Source organism: Marmota monax, unplaced genomic scaffold, assembly GCF_021218885.2.
Source record: "Marmota monax isolate L192 unplaced genomic scaffold, Marmota_monax_Labrador192_F-V1.1 WCK01_AAM20220418_F8-fsc00021, whole genome shotgun sequence".
Classification (NCBI taxonomy): domain Eukaryota; kingdom Metazoa; phylum Chordata; class Mammalia; order Rodentia; family Sciuridae; genus Marmota; species Marmota monax.
Genome location: NW_026695228.1, coordinates 16,759,517 through 16,775,819, shown reverse-complemented (window position 1 = coordinate 16,775,819; position 16,303 = coordinate 16,759,517). Strand labels below are relative to the sequence as shown.

At 38.3% G+C, this 16,303-nt stretch overlaps 2 protein-coding genes across 7 annotated transcripts in view; one reads left to right on the top strand and one right to left on the bottom strand.

Moving 5' to 3' along the window:
- Kif15 (kinesin family member 15) overlaps positions 1 to 5,012 on the bottom strand; it is a 56,291-nt gene extending 51,279 nt beyond the window's left edge. For 3 of the 4 annotated variants that reach the window (XM_046437683.2, XM_046437685.2, XM_046437686.2), the window contains exons 1-4: positions 4,904 to 5,012; positions 2,736 to 2,778; positions 2,057 to 2,240; positions 176 to 252 (exon numbers count right to left, since the gene is read on the bottom strand). In XM_046437683.2, the coding sequence (XP_046293639.1) occupies positions 176 to 252; positions 2,057 to 2,240; positions 2,736 to 2,778; positions 4,904 to 4,922 (323 nt within the window). In that variant the 5' untranslated portion in view covers positions 4,923 to 5,012. Of the gene's footprint in view, positions 1 to 175; positions 253 to 2,056; positions 2,241 to 2,735; positions 2,779 to 4,903 lie in introns of those variants that run through there. The other variant, XM_058576631.1, reaches the window with a different exon arrangement.
- Positions 5,013 to 5,094: 82 nt separating this feature from the next.
- Positions 5,095 to 12,545, top strand: Kiaa1143 (KIAA1143 ortholog). Of its 3 annotated transcripts, none has more exons than XM_046437033.2 (4): positions 5,095 to 5,269; positions 8,914 to 9,058; positions 9,663 to 9,873; positions 11,664 to 12,545. In XM_046437033.2, exons 1-4 carry the CDS (start codon positions 5,162 to 5,164, stop codon positions 11,665 to 11,667), a joined length of 468 nt encoding a protein of 155 aa, XP_046292989.1. In that variant the 5' UTR covers positions 5,095 to 5,161; the 3' UTR covers positions 11,668 to 12,545. The 3 variants fall into 3 exon arrangements, with proteins under 3 accessions (XP_046292989.1, XP_046292988.1, XP_058432608.1); XM_058576625.1 differs by lacking the exon at positions 11,664 to 12,545 and adding an exon at positions 7,334 to 7,472 and having other exon boundaries at positions 5,155 to 5,269; positions 9,663 to 10,152; XM_046437032.2 differs by lacking the exon at positions 11,664 to 12,545 and having other exon boundaries at positions 9,663 to 10,152.
- Positions 12,546 to 16,303: the final 3,758 nt, after the last annotated feature.

Below are 16,303 nucleotides of genomic sequence, written 5' to 3'. Positions count from 1 at the left end.
CTTTTTACTTTGAGACAGGATTTCCCAAAATTGCTGAAACAGAGACTAATAAATTTTTATGGTTTTAAGCAATTAAGTTTGGGGCAATTTATTAAAACAGCAATAGAAAGCTAATAAAAGCCAATAAAAACATTTACTTCTATACCCTTATATGTGGATACAGTCAACAACTTACTATGCCAAGATGGTACCATTATAGCCGCTCATGCAAGACTCCACAATGCTTTTAGTTACAGTTGAGAATACAGATTCCTACAAATGTAAGTACCAAACACATTAACATTTCAGAAAAATGAAAACCTTTTCCTAAACTATATTCTACAATATAATGAGAAAAACTGAGTGCTAAGATTTTTTAAACAAACTTATGACATCATGGTTACATCCTCTATAGAAAAATGTCTGAAACATCTAAGCAATAAAATTTTAACCATAATTAAATCTATTAATCTCCCATATAATTATAGATTTAAAGTGCACATCTATCAAGGGCAGGACAGAGTCTGGCCAAATATCAGTATCTGAGAAAGCTAACTCAGTGCCTACTTGACTGTCTTTACCTTCATCTACTTCTATGAAATAGAGTTCGTACTATTTTTAAAAAGTGTTGATGTTAAGTTTATAAATTAAAAAAAAAAAAAAACTAAATTTCATGTAAAATTTTTCATAGCATATTGCATGCAAATATTAATCTGGTATTAACAAATAACCCTATGACTTATTCAGTTATTTTCTTATAAGTTTATACTAAATAATATCTGATTTTTATTTTGAATTTTGCATATAAGTAGATGCAGTCTTATCAACAACTCAAGAACCCCTAAATCTACATTGTCCACGAGCCACACTTGACTATTGAGTACCTAAAACATTGCTAGTCAAAATTGAGATGAGTTGAAAGTGTAAGACACATGCTAGATTTTTTTTTCTTTTTGGGGTACCAAAGATTGAACCAGGGGTGCTTAACCATTGAGCTCCATCCCCAGCCCTTTCTAAACTTTTTTTTTTTTTTGTGGTGCTGAGGATTGTCTAAACTTTTTTATTATAAGACAGGATCTCGTTAAGTTGCTGGCTTCAAATTTGCAACCATCCTGCCACAGCCTCCTGAGTCACAGGGATTACATACATGTACTACCACGCCTGGCCACACACTAGATTTTGAAGACTGAGTGTAGAAAAAAAAAAAAAGGAAAATATCTCAATAATTTACACTGATTACATGTTGAAATGATACTTTGGACATACTGAGTTAAATAAGACATATTTCTAAAATCAATTTTACCTGAGTCTTTATACTTTTCTTTTCAATGTGTCTACTAGAAAATTTAAAATTATACATGTGGCTTTTATATTTCTATTGGCTAGCAATGCCATAAATGAAAAGGTAAATGATCTAAAGCTCTAAATAGCTCACCAAAAACATATGTATAAGAGAATAATCAAGACCCATGATGTACAGTATAGTAAGAATTAGCTATACATGGCTACTGAAGTTTAAATTAATTAAAATTAAATAAAACTTAGTTCATCAGACACACTAGCCACATTTCAAATGCTCAACACAGTCACATGTACCTAATGTACATAAGGCACCGATTTAAAATTTTATTTAATTTTAATTAAACTTAGTCATGTGGCTATAGATTACTGTGATAAACAGCTCAGATATAAAAGATTTCCATTAATGCAAAAAGTTCTATTGGCTAGTGCTGACTAGATCTTAATTAAATTGGCCTTATTGTCATCATAGTAATTCTAAAATCCTTAAACTAGGTGGCTGATTGTTCTCATCAAACACTCAAGCGGCCCCCAAAAGTACTCCTCCATTAACCTCCATCACTGAGTGGAGAAGCAAAGTAAAACAGGCTTGTGTTATCCTATCACAAAATTCGATGAATAAAGAACAAAGCTATTTAGTAAAATTAGAGTTGAAATATTCATGGAATGTTTGAACTTATCTTAAATCAATCAAACTAAAGAGATCAAAAATGAAATCTTTACAAATAACAAAGACTTGTATATTTCAAGTGAAAAATAAGCTTCCAGTTTTCATTACCTGCGTGGTGTCCATGTCTGCAACATAATCAAATGTGAAGATCTTGGGCTCAGGGCTGGAATGCAACCGGAGACTTGTTGTGGAAAGCACAGATAAGCACAAGCCATGCTCTCCATCAACTGACCTAGAGCCCTCGGCAGGTGGACGAATTCGCACAAAAATTTTGATGGCATCACCTTCATTACTAAAGGAAAAGAAAGTAACAGCTAAGTTTATTGGAGAAAAGAAAATTGTATAGGATCTGAATTTCATGTTGCCTCTAATATTTCTTATAATAAGTTTCCCCAACAAAGTCCAATACGTACTCCATTTAAATTTACCTCTTATAAGAGTCTCAATGACCCACACTGTTTATTGAGTTAGTTCATGATAGGCACCTTCATAAACCTTTACTGGAAATAAAGGGAGTTCTTTTCAAAGGGATATAAACACTGCTTGTCTCTCATTCCCTCTTACCAGCAAAAATAAAAGTCATTCCAAGGGAGAATTATGTAACCAATCCCTTATTTTAATTTGGAAATTAAGAGGGCAGGGGAAGTATATTATTTTCCCATATTTCCAGCTGATTGAGGACTAAGCTAAATTTTAAAACAAGTACCCCTTACTATGCTAAATACTTATTCTAGAAATATAAAATTGCTAATTCTTTGGGGGCTCATCAATAAGACTTTTTTCTTACCTCGGCAGGTTAGACTGAGAATTTGTCACATTGCGTAACTCAGCTAAAAAAAAAAAAAAAAAGATAAATCATTAAAGATGATTATAATTAGTTTATGGAAATCCCATTCTCTAACTTGTTCCTCAGTTGCTGACACTCTTCAGTCTCCCCATCCCTCACATCCATGGTGTGATGCTCCTGGGCTGAGGCCTTGATCCTCTTACCTATTCTATCTCAACCCACTAAGGTGGTAATGCTGTCTAGCCCCATGGTTTTAAAAGCTAGGTATATACTGATGATTCCCAAATTTAAATGTTCTCTCTAGATTGTTTTCCTAATTGCTTACTTAAAATCTACAACTGGATGTCCAGGGGGTAATGTCTCAAATTTAATGTGTCCAAACCTGCTCCTGATTCCCTTGTGCCACACCAATGTTCTGCTTCATCTCAGTAAATCACAATTCCATCCTTCCCGTTGTTCAGGCCAAAAATCATAGAGTCATCCCTAACCCCATTCTTTCTCACTGGAGCCAATCTGTCAGCAACTCCCTGACTCTAACTTTAAAATATATCTGTAATCTTAAACTTCTTGCCAAATCCACTGCTACCACTGCAGAATCAAGCCAACAACATCTTTTACTTGGGTTATTACAACAGTCTCCCTGCTTCTCTCACTCCCCTGAGCAGAGACCACCATAGGGATAAAGGACAAATGCAATCCTGGGCCTTAAATCATGGGCTGACAACCATTAAAAAATAGTACAAGATTTTTCTCTGCTCTCCCACCTTAACTCATTGTTTGTAAGGTATGAAAAGCTTGGTATGGGCCTTACCCATTCCCCTCAAACAACTTTATTAGCTTCAGAAACTAGGTGCCTAATTAGGATCAGGATGCTCTTGCCATGACTCTCTGAGGACAAACAACATGATGAATAAAAACTGTTGAGAAACCATCAAAATGGCAAATTCCCAGGGCCCTTAATTTGATGGCTGCCATAATTTGTGTTCTCTTCCATGCCCCACCTTTGTGTTCTCTTAACAGCTACTGAGACTTCCTTATTACAAGACAAATGTTTATATGGAATGTGGCAACAATATGGAAAACTAACATTTGGCTCCTGGATAACTAACTGATCTTCCTCAGAGTTAAAGTGCTCTCACAGGAAAAGAACCAATACATCCAGAACTTGGAGGAGTTCAAATAGGAGAAAACCAAAGAGGAGTACAGATAGACACATTATACTAAATATTCTGAAAGTCAAAAACAAGAAAAAAAAAAATTGAAAGCAGCAAAAAAAGGCCTGTTGTTACAAGTAGCAAGACGAAATCCCATACCATCCCACTCCCTCCAGCCAGCACATATTCACATTCCATAAGCTACCCTCCTAATTGTCATTTAGTAGCTGCTTCAGTTATCATTAGATCGTCTAATGGTAGGTATCAGTGTTTTTGTTCAAGTAAGCTTTGCAGCCTGTGTCACATTGCATAGCTCATTCATCTCAATTATCTTACCGATAGGCATTGTATCATCTCATTTCAGAAAAGGAAGGATGAACACAGTAAGATTTTTAGAGAGACCACATTCACATAACTATTATTACAGTGTACTATTCTAACTGTTCTTATTATTTGTTATTGTTAGTATGTTACTGTGACTAATTTACTGGGAGTCTTGGAATGTATCCTTGAGGATAAAGGGCGACTACAATAAAGATACTGCTGCAATCTGTGCTTTAAATTCCATTATCTGCAAGAGAAAGACGTGTTTGGGACATAGATAAATCCTTCCTTTTGAGAAAGTCAGAAATATGGAAACCTGCAGAAGGTAGTGATCACTGAGTAAGTGCTGACCCTCAGGCAGGGCCACCTAGACAGGCAGCCCGCAGCGGACAAAGAAGAGGGCCGGCAAAGAAGCAGCAAGATGGAAAGAAGGAAGAGGAAGAACAGATTCTAGTCTTAGGGCTCCGGTTCCCCACTGCTGTTCCCGAGCAGAAGTGTGCCAGCTCCCCGCACGCGCCAATGTGCAGAAGGAACGCTGAGAGTTGCCTGCCAGCTCGCTCTCTGTGCAGCACGGATTCCAAGATGATCACCGATCTTTCCTGTCCTTCACCAGGGACAACCCTACGGGCAGCCTCGCGACGTCGTATCTCGGGCGGTAACTGGGTCATGAAACCGCGGCCCCCGACTTACTTTTGCAGCCAGGCGCCATAGCGCCCTCAGCCCTGGACCTGGAACCTGCTCAGCCGACGCCTCCACCTCCCGCCCTGCAGCGGTCCCGCCCGCCCAAGATGGCGAGAATTTGAATTTGGCGCTCCGGCCAGACACTGACGTCACACGCACACCGACTTGCCCGGTCTCCGTCGGGGCGTGGTCTTGACGTCATCGGCGAGCGCCGTCACATCTGGGGACTGTCAGAGAGCCCTCGAAAGGGTCTTACCCAGATCCGCCATGAGCAAGCGGAACCAGGTGTCGTACGTGAGGCCCGCCGAACCCGCCTTCCTGTCCCGCTTTAAGGAGCGAGTCGGGTACAGGGAAGGGCCCACCATAGAGAGCAAGGTGAGCGCTGCAATCGCGTTACCTCGGAAACGCTCCCGGTCCACCATTTCCGGCTCCTGCAGGCCGGTTACTCCTCACCCCAATTTGGTGGACCTCGGACCGTGGGCAGGACTTGTTGAAACCATACATCCTCCTGCGTCTAGGAAGCTCTGTTTTAGAGCGCGGCTGCTTTCTCGAAAATGACCTGACGTAGGTGAAGCTCCTGGTCCTTGGTTAAGAAAGATGGCTTTCTTGTCTCTTTTCGCCTGCATATCGCAGAACCTGTGAGGAGATTGGATAATAGCACCGTCCCCATTTTCCAGATGAGAGGACAGGTCACTCGGTCAAATGACCTGATATTCTAAGACTCGAGTCTCGAATGTATTTTGATGAACGCCCTGTATCTATTTCTGTTTTGTTGTTAAAATAAATTAAGCATATTCTTAAAAGCAAAGTAAGCAAAACCTTAAATACGATGGGACGGGATGTCAATAGGAATCAACCATTGAGCCCTCTTGGGCTTCTGCTTTAGCTGGTTCACACCAAACCTGCCCCAACTCTTTCAGTAGTAACAGACCATTATGCTTAGAGGATGCGTGGGAAAACAAGTTTTATTTAGCATTGTGTCTCTAGTATTTGCACTAAGGTCACTTAGAGCTTCATAGAAAGGACAAAATTGATTTACATGAAGTTACTCAATACATTGAGTGTGTGCTAAACCCAGCACTGTGCCAGGCTCTGAAAAGACAGAGAGATGGATTTCTAAAGTGTCATTTTCTTTTTAACACCTTCCTGCCCTGCTTCGTATCTGTAGGCACAGCCCATCATCTCTCTGAAGGCCTTCAGAACCCCCAGTTATTCTTTTTCCTACTTGTTACTTTATCCATATCTTCTCTATAATACTCATTTTGTATTTCATCCACTTGTGCCTCTCATCTGTATCTCCTTCACTAAATCAGACTCTCTAAATTCTTACCAGAATCCCTCTGTTGTCCAAGCACTGTGTCTGCCATTATGAATGGAGTTAAAATTGGTTGGATGCCTGCTTGTTTCAGGCAAGGTTTCGTGGAGGAGGGGTATTTGGATTAAGTCTTGAGCACTGGTAGGTTAGCAATTAGAGACAAGGGAACTGCATGGGTAAAGGTGTGGAGGATGGTGAGTTATGGACTATATGTAGAAGCAATGGAGGGATTGATGGAGATAGGCAACAAGGAACCATAGAGGTAAAAATCAGAGAGTGATTGATCCCCATGACCAAAAACAATAGTAATGACAGTAAGTTTTGAGAAAAGGGATATGGATTCAACAATTGAACGCAGGAGATGTAACTATTGTTTTTTGGTCATGGGGATCAGTCACTCTGATTTTTACCTCTGTGGTAACAATCTTTTTTTTTTTTTTAGTTGTAGATGGACACAATATCTTTATTTTATTTATTTATTTTTATGTGGTGCTGAGGATCGATCCCAGTGCCTCATGCATGCTAGGCAAGCACTCTACCACTGCCCCTGTGGTAACAATCTTGATTGTAACAATCTTCCCAAACAATTCTTAATGAATTTGGCAATACAATTAGCATTTTAGTGATCTGTTAACAAAAAGAACTGACTTTTGTGGGAAATCATAATAATTGAGATAAATCATCTTATTGATCTTCTTGAGAGTTAATTCAGAAGTGGCTTTAAACAGTCACTGTTCCTTACACTGTTTCTTTAGTTTTCTAGTTAGTCAAATAAAAAAAGAGAATCAGAATTATTGATTCTCAAGTCTAAAGAATATCGGAAATAATTTTACTTTTCCATTTCCTTGTTAAAAATGCTTAATTACCTACTTGATTGTGATCGCTTATTAGAAACGTTTAGAGAAAAATAGGCAGCAACTGGTGAATAGTCAATAAACTAACAGATATAATTAAAGAGAATGAGCTTATTGAGTAATGGGACTTGGGCACTTAAGACCCACACTAAAAAGATGAATGAACTTGTGACTAACTTGTCAGGACTTCAGATTGTTCAGCATTAACCCATCTATTGGTTATTCATTAGTAGATCAGCAAATATTTCTTGAGTCCCTTCTATTTTCTAGGCTGTGTGCCTCTAGATACAGAGATGAAACACAGCGCCTCTCTCAAAGGAGCTTGCTTACTGGAGACAGACAAAGCATTGAAAACACAGTGTGGTACTTGCCTCCTATGAGCTGTGTACAGTGTACAAAAGAAAAAGAGGTGAGATTCTAGAAGATCTGAGTCCTAAAGGCTGCTTGAATAGCAGTTAGACAGAGGCAATGGAGATTTGTTCAGAGACAAAGGAGGAGATAAAGGAGCCTTTATGTTTGGAGATCTCCAAGTACTCAAACCTGACTGCAGTCTAGAGCCACAAGAGAGTGGTATGGGAGAAAGCTGTAGTCATAGGCTGAGGCCAAGTCATGCAGGGCTTTGTACCCTGTTAGGGACACAGAGCTCAATGAGAAGTGGAATAATGAGCTGTTTGAATAATATGTTGAAGACACTTTTGGTGTGCTTATCTTTCAACCCAACAGTTCCACTTCCAAGAATTTGTCTACATATAAGTTTCTAAAAATGAGCAAAAATGTATACAAGGTTTTTCTCATAGTAGGAAAAAGCTCTTAAACAACCAAAATTTTTATTTATAGGGTACTGGGAAAATAAATCATGAAATGGCCACATATATAATTAAATACAAGGCAGTAACTTTATAAAATCAGGTAACTATAATCTCAAAGTATTGTAAAGATATTTTTCAGTTAAAAAAAAAATGAGGGGGCTTTTACGGTGTCTGGCATTTTTTAGAAATCTCAAACAACTGGCAAAATGTTACCATTTAGCATTTGTGTTTAATGAGTCCATGTTTAGTGTGGGCACTTATTCCCTATACTTTATGTTTGAGAAATTTCATAATTTAAATAAAAAAAGAAGTCATAATATTGACAGTTTGATTATGTGCAAAATGTTTTCTATACCTATATATTTGTATATACTTGGAAACAGCTGAAGCTCTTACATGGGATAAGGAATGAACAGAGGTAGGAGAAGAACACTTCTTACTTACTACTTACTTTGATGGCATTTGATTATTTTCTGTCTTATTCTGAGAAAAGACAGAGGTAAAAAGTGTTGATGAGTGGGGCATGGTGGTGCACACCTGTAATCCCAGAAGCTCGGGAGGCTGAGGCAGAAGGATCACAAGTTCAAAGCCAGACCCAATCTCTAAATAAAATACAAAAAAGGGCTGAGGGTGTAGCTCAGTAGTTGAGTGCCCCTGAGTTCAATCCCCACTACAAAAAGAAAAAAAAAAAAAAGTGTTGATGAGGAGCAAAGAGAATTGATATAGCTTAGCACTGTCCTGAGTAGACTAGGCATGATGGAATTACCCAAAGCAGAGGGCCCCTATCACATAAATGCAAACAGGAATCCTCCTGATTTGGAAATGAATCCCATTGGATAGGCATCCAGGGTGCCTGGCAGGTAAACCTATTCCCTAGTGTGGTGTAGTTAGATTCTTTGCAGTTACTTGAAAAATTATTTCCTATCTCATTTAGTTGTTACGTTACCCTTCTCATTTTAATCATTACACTTGTTTACAGAGGCAGTACTTGTATTTGGTTCAAGATCAGTAATCTACATGCTGTATTTTGTTTTCTCCTAGAGAATCCAGCCTCAGCTCCCAGATGAAGATGCTGATCACAGTGACCAAGAAGATGAACGGCCCCAAGTGGTGGTTTTAAAAAAGGGAGACTTGACAGCTGAAGAAGTCATGAAAATTAAAGCAGAAATAAAGGCTGCAAAAACAGGTATATCTGAAAGTAATTTGGTTTCCCTAATAATTTAAGGAGCCTGGAGTATGAAATTGCCTTATTTTATATAATAGAGAGGCTTGTTTGAAGGAGCTGGTCCTTGGTTCAAGTCTTGATTTTGGCACTTCACCAGATATGAGATCTTGAGCCAGTTATTTCATCTCTGAGCCTCAAGTTCCTTGTTAATCAAATGGAGACAACAAGTGTACTTAGTGGGTTGTTTTGAGGATTAGGGGTGAGTTTAAGTAAAAGCCCCATATTAAAAAAAAAAAAAAAAGTAGTAAAGTTTACAAACAAGTCAATGAAGTTCTGTGTAATAATTAGTGCCTGAAATGTGGTTTCCTAACAACTATTACATTGTTTTGTGGGAAAATACAGTAGTTCCAAACACTTTTCAAAAATACTTAAAAATACAACCTGATTGGACTAGGGATACAGCATTTGCAAGTGAATGCTGATCTTGAGGGGCAAATAACTAGAAGTCCATACTGAATTTACTCCAAGGATATCCTTAAATACAGTATGAGAATATTTTTGCCATTTGACTCTTGTTAATGGCAAAATAATGAGAAAAAAATCTTTAACTTTGTTTTTGCTTCAGATGAAGAACCAGCTCCAGCTGATGGAAGAATCATGTATCGAAAACCAGTCAAGCGTCCCTCAGATGAAAAATATTCAGGTTTAACAGCAAGCTCAAAAAAGAAGATAACAAGTGAAGACAAAATAAATAAGCAGGACTTAGTTAAAAAGAACTCACAAAAGCAAATAAAAAACACCAGCCTCCTTTCTTTTGACAATGAAGAGGAAAACGAGTAAGTGTAAATCATTTTGTACTTAGTCTTCTTTGAAAGTACATAAGGTATTTTTTAAAAATATTTCTTTTTTTATGTCTTTTAAAATAACATTTTTTCCCTGTTACACAAGTTCATCTTAGAAAATACAGAAAAAAATTTAATAAAACAAAATTTTTGGCTATCCATCAATAATCCTTTGACAGGAAATGTCAACTTTATAGATTTTGACATTCTGTTACTTGCAATATGTGTATATATGTATGTAAATTATATTTTATAAACAAAATTGAGATTGTATTATGTGTGTTTTCTGTCCTTCCTTCTTAGTTGACATTACATTGTGAGCATTTTTTCAGGTCATCAAATTTCATAAATCTGACATTAATAGCGACAGAGAATTTCATAATTAAATTAATTCCCCTTATTGTATCTTCTCCATTAGCAGAACACTTTGAGTGAGGGAGATGATAATGCAACTAGTTAAAAATACTTCCCTAGCTGGGTGCAGTAGCTCACTCACATCTATAATCCTAGTGACTCCATGCTGGGGCAGGAGGATTGCAGGATCAAGACAAATATCAGCAACTTAATGAGGCCCTAAGTAATTTAGCAAGGACCTGATAGTAAAGCACCTCTGAGTTCAATCCCTGGTACCAAAAAAAAAACCCACACAGTTCCTGCTAAGGGTGGCCCTGTTACTTTGCTCTGGCAAGGTAAAAGGTGCAGGTGGAAGCCTGCTTAATAAAGATGCTGGGTTTTTTTATACAAAAGAATGGGCTTGAAAAATATGAGCCTTTGCCCTTATCTCTTCATCCTGCTCGGAGTACAGACATGAAAGCTAGAAGTAGCAGAGCTGTGTTTTTTTGGCATACAGAAGACAACTACTTTCTGGGGGTATTAAAGTGGAAAAATTGAAGGAGATTGGATCTTTATGGCATGCACCAGACTTGGACTGCTAGCCTCTGAACTTCTTCATACATAAGAAGAATAACCACTATGCTTATTTAAGCTTCTGACAGGTTTCTCTTAAAGGGTCCTGCAGTCAAATGCCATCGATCCCTACGGGCAGGGGTTGTAGCTCAGTGAAAGAGCACATACCTAGCATGGTGAGGCACTAGGTTCAATTCTCAGCACCACATAGAAATAAATAAAGGTCCACTGACAACTTAAAAAAAAAAATTAAAATGTCATCTCTAAGTGATACAGTAAATAACTGGTTAAACCTGAGTGTATTTCTGATGATTGAATGAATTACTGGAAACATTTTTTAAACATTTATATTATTTATTAAGAGTTAAAAGTATTTGAATATTTTTAAAGCAGATGTTTAGTAAAAATTGCTTTTTTGTTTGTTTTGTTTTGGTTTTTACCATTTTGTTCATTAAGCAACCCTAAGAGGCCACTTGACCTCAGGCAGAATAACAGTGCACCAGCTTTGGGTTGACACTAGGCTTTTTCTTTTTTGGGGGTCAACTTCCTATTTTCAAATGGTACTTAATCGGTTAAGTTCAATTGGCATTTTCTTTGATCTACCAATGAGGCTAAACTTCATTTTTTTAAAGTTTTTTTTAATACCTTTATTTTTATTTATTTAATTTTATGTGGTTCTAAGGATTGAACCCAGTGCTTCACAAGTGCCAGGCAAGCGCTCCCACTGAACTATAACCCCAGCCTAAGGCTAAACTTATGATGTTAACTATTCTTTTCTGTTCCTTGAATTAACTTTTTGTTAATTTCCATTAGTTTAGTCATGTTTCTCTTACTAATTTATAAATTGTGTAATTTGTGAACCTTTTGTTCTGTCTCAGATAAAGAATCACCTCACAAGGCATAATCCCAGTGACTCGGGAGGCTGAGGCAGAAGGATCACAAGTTCCAGGCCAGCCTCAGCAACTTAAGGAAACCCTATCTCAAAATGAAAAGTAAAAATGGCTGGTGGTATAGCTCAGTGGTAGAGTGCCCTGGGTTCAGTCCCCAGTATCAAAAAAACTATCACCTTTAATCGCTTATTCTTTGTTTCATTTTTTACATTTTGAACTTTATCCCACCTGGAATTAAAATAGATATACTTTTTTTCTCTCCAGTAATCAATTATTGTAGACCCATGCCTGCTTCTCATTTGAAAGGCCATCTGAATGAGAGGTTTTTCCAAATGTTGGGATAGGGAAAGAAGAGAAGCATTGTAAAGCCTGCAGCTTTCCAGGTAATTCCTCAAGCACCTGCTTAATGCTAATAATTTTTGTCATTACTAAAAGTCACCCAAAATTGGGGGCTTAAGACCCCATCTTCACCAGCCACATCTGTCTGAAATTAGGAATTTCAGAGCATCCTGTCATGAATTTGGTGCCATATCTGTCTCCTCCATTTTAAGTATCCAAAGACTACTCCAAAGCAGGGTGTGGGAGAAAGACTACTCACAGTTGACCTGTAGGTGGAAAGGGAGCCCTGATATAGGCTCTTTCTAAATTATTCAACTAGTCCTGAAGCCATTCTGCAATACTCTCTTTAATGTATACCCACTTGTTATGTAAGCCATGGTGTTTTGTTTTGTTTTTGTTTTTTTTCCTCTTTCTATTTATATTATTGTTCTATTCTTGAACCATAACTATACTGGTTTATCACCACTGTATCCTCAGAACCCAGAAGAATATCTGGCATATTAGGTACACATTAAATATATTTAGAATGAATGAGAGTGTTGTCTTTAATCTTTTCATAGGTCAGTGGACCCTGGGCCAGCAGCACCAGAGCCACTTAGGAACCTGAAAAATGCAGATTCTCGGGCCTTGCTACTAAATCAGAAGCTTGGTGTAGTTTACCTAGCTCTGCAAGTCTGACAGGTGATTTTGATATGAGAACCACTCATAAGACTATTAGAACTATTATAAGAAATAAAATGAAAAATTTAAGCAAGAACTATGAAAAACTATTATAAAGGCCTAAATCTTACAAATGCATCATATTAAGGAAACCTTTACTGCAATTGATACATGTAACAATGTAAATGTAATTGCTGTGAGTTTACCTCCTCCCCACTACCCCCATATCCTCAGACCCTCAGATTCCTGAGGGTGAATGACAGAACTGATTGTAGCAAGGGGAGCTGGCCCTCCCTTCTTGCACAGGTTTCATTCCTTGGATCCTATCTGTAATATTTTTATGGTCAGACAGACCCATAACATATCTTGCCTGATTTCTGGCCCCTTCCCTGGCTCATCTCTAAATTCAGTGTCTCTTCTCACTCAGTGTACCTTACCCAGTCCAGTTTCCTGGGGATGCATCTAGCTGTGCTCCACTCTGTAGGAGTCAAATTGCCCCATATATTGAAAAGCTTCCAATTCCTGTAACATATGAAACTTACTAAAGGGGCTTAGAAGCTGATAAGGCTGTCCTGGGGTTGCTCTTGCCACCCTGGTTTCTTCAAATCCATAGGGCCCTGTGACAGCACAAGATGACAGCAGAGACAGCATATATTGGTTCCCAAACAAGTTCACAAGCCCTTTTCTCCTACGAGCTTGCCTTCAAATCCCAAGGGTTCTGTGCGCCACTAAGCCACAACATGCTGGTGTGAAAAGAAAGCTAAACTCAAAGCCAAAATGTAATGCACTCCTATCTATGCCCGGGATGGTTGGTTTGGGATCTATTAGATTCCTCTTCAAAGGACTCTGAAGGTAAAGGTGCCACATGGCAGAAAGCAGCACCCTTTCAGTTCTGCCACATCCTGGCATGTAACATCCAGCACATTCCTTCTCTCTCGGCTTCACAGAGGCCCTTTAATGCTTCCTGGGAAGGAAATATTGGGGAAAAAAAAAAAAAGCATTTGCTGGGAGGAGAAACAAAATTTTTTCTGCACATCCTATTTATTTAAGAAGGTCTGTGAAAAAAAAAAAAAAAAAGGTCTGTGAGCTTAGGAGGACTCCAGGAGACAACACAGGCAACTAGGCCACCTACAACAGGATCTAGGGTAGGAACATTGGCTCAACTGGTCACTAAAGCCACATCTTGCTGATCTAGGATGACTGACCATCCAGCTCACCCAAGATTAAGGGTTCTCCTGGGGTATAGAACTTTCAGTGGTAAAACTGAGTAAGTCCCAGGGAATAACCGACACTGATTTCTTTTCTTTTCCTTCCTCCCCTCCCCTCCCCTCCCCTCCCCTCCCCTTCCCTCCTTTTTTCCTTCCTTCCTTTCCCTCCCTCCCTCCCTCCCTCCCTTCCTTCCTTCCTTCCTTCCTTCTAACTAGTTCTTTCCCCAAGTGTTTCCCCTTGCAAGAGACCCTCTTAAGGTGGGTACACACTGAGTGCCTGCTCTAGTCCATCCACTATTCTGTTCCCAGGAGCTCATAGTCTATTGGAAGAAACCAATCAAATAATAATAATAATAATTATTATTATTATTATTATTATTTTGGTACCAGGGATTGAACTCAGGGGCACTCAACCACTGAGCCACATCCCCAGCCCTATTTTGTATTTTATTTAGAGAAAAGTCTCACTGAATTGCTTAGCCCCTTACCATGGCTGAGGCTGGCTTTGAACTCACAATCCTCCTATCTCAGCCTCCCAGGTCGCTGGGATTACAGGTGTGTGCCACCATGCCTGGCCCCCAATCAAATTATTACACAATGGGTTGGATGCTGGAACAGAGGTTCTTGCACCCAACATTTGTTCCACCTCTTTTTTTTTAAATTCTTTTTAGATATTGTGCCACATCTTCTGATTTTAGTTGGGAACTTTTGTGAAAAACAAACAAAAACCACCAATATCTGTGAACTTCTCCTGTTAAGGTTGAGTGCAACATTATGAGGGGGGAGGGTTTGTTACATTGGTTGTTTGATTTTGTTTTTATTTATTTATTTATTTATTTTAAAGAGAGAGGTGAGAGAGAGAGAGAGAGAGAATTTTTACTATTTATTTTTTTTTTAGTTTTCGGCGGACACAACATCTTTGTTTGTATGTGGTGCTGAGGATCGAACCCGGGCCGCACGAATGCCAGGCGAGCGCGCTACCGCTTGAGCCACATCCCCAGCCCTGATTTTGTTTTTAAACTATCAGTACTCATATTTCATCCAAACCTGGCAAGGAACCAGATATAGATAGACAGACAGATAGATAGATAGATAGATAGATACATAGAGATAGAGATATATGTTTTTTTAAAAAATATTTTGTTTATAAATATGGCAGGTATATCTTTAACAATATCTATTTTTATAAAATAATCAATATAGCTGTGCATGGTGGTGCACATTTGTAATCCCAGCAACTCAGGAAGCTAAGGCAGTAGGATCAGAAGTTCAACCTGGGCACCTTAGCAAGACCCTGTCTCAAAACAAAACCAAACACTGTGGTATAGTGCTCCCGAGTTCAATCCCTAACACCACAAAAATAATAATTATTTTTAAAAATAATCATCACTCAATACATAATTCATTCTTTATTAACTATTACCATCTTCCACTAGACCATATTCAAATTTCCCTAATTGTCTCAAAATGTCTACAGTGGATTTGTTCAAATAAGAAACCAAACAAACTCCATTATATTTGGTTAGTTTGTTTCTTAAAATATTTTCAAATATATAATATTTTTAAATGTATAATTACTCCTCTCCTCTTCCTTCCCCCACCCCCATTTTCATTTTGTTGAAGAAACTGGGTTATTTGTTCCATACCGTCTTCCACGTTCTCTGGATTTGGTTTATTAAATCTCTTGGCATTAATAATGGTGTTTCTCAAGCTTTAACATGCATAAGAATCACCTAGCAATTTTGTTATACCCTAGGTCCTATTCAGTAAGTCTGTGATGAAGCCTGAGAAACAGCATATCATCTCTAACAAGCTTTCAGATATTGCTGATAACTGCTGGTCCAGGGACTATTCTTCAAGCACTTCTCTATCTTCCAAGTATCCTAAAAACTGGCATTAGATTCTAAGCTTGTTCAGACTCAAGTTTTGGTAGTTCTCATTCAGGGCTACTTGACAAAGAGAGCTATGTACTCCCTACTATATCAGATCAGAAGGCACATGACACCTCATGATGATACTTTGGTGATGGTAAGACGGATCAGTTTGTTATGTTATCAGCTTGATCCATTCATTTTAAAGTTTCCTTTTATCCTTTAACCTAACAGTTGGACATTTAATTTTTAAAAAGCTATGTGATTCTAATATATAACCAGGGGTTGAGAACTAGAATAGCCCATACTCAAGCCACATCCACATGAATTAAATCAGAATCTAATAAAAAGCAGGGTGGGGATGTAGCTCAATGGTGGAGTGTCCCAGGATTCAATCTCCAGTACCTCAAAAGTAAATATAACAAAGCACTTCAGGTGTTTCATTGTGTGATCAAGGCTGTAAGCCACTGCTCTAAAACCTAGAGCACTCTAAATTTTAGGAGAAAAAAGCTCCAAGCAAGAGGCAAGCCAAAGTCTTGGCAGGGAAGCA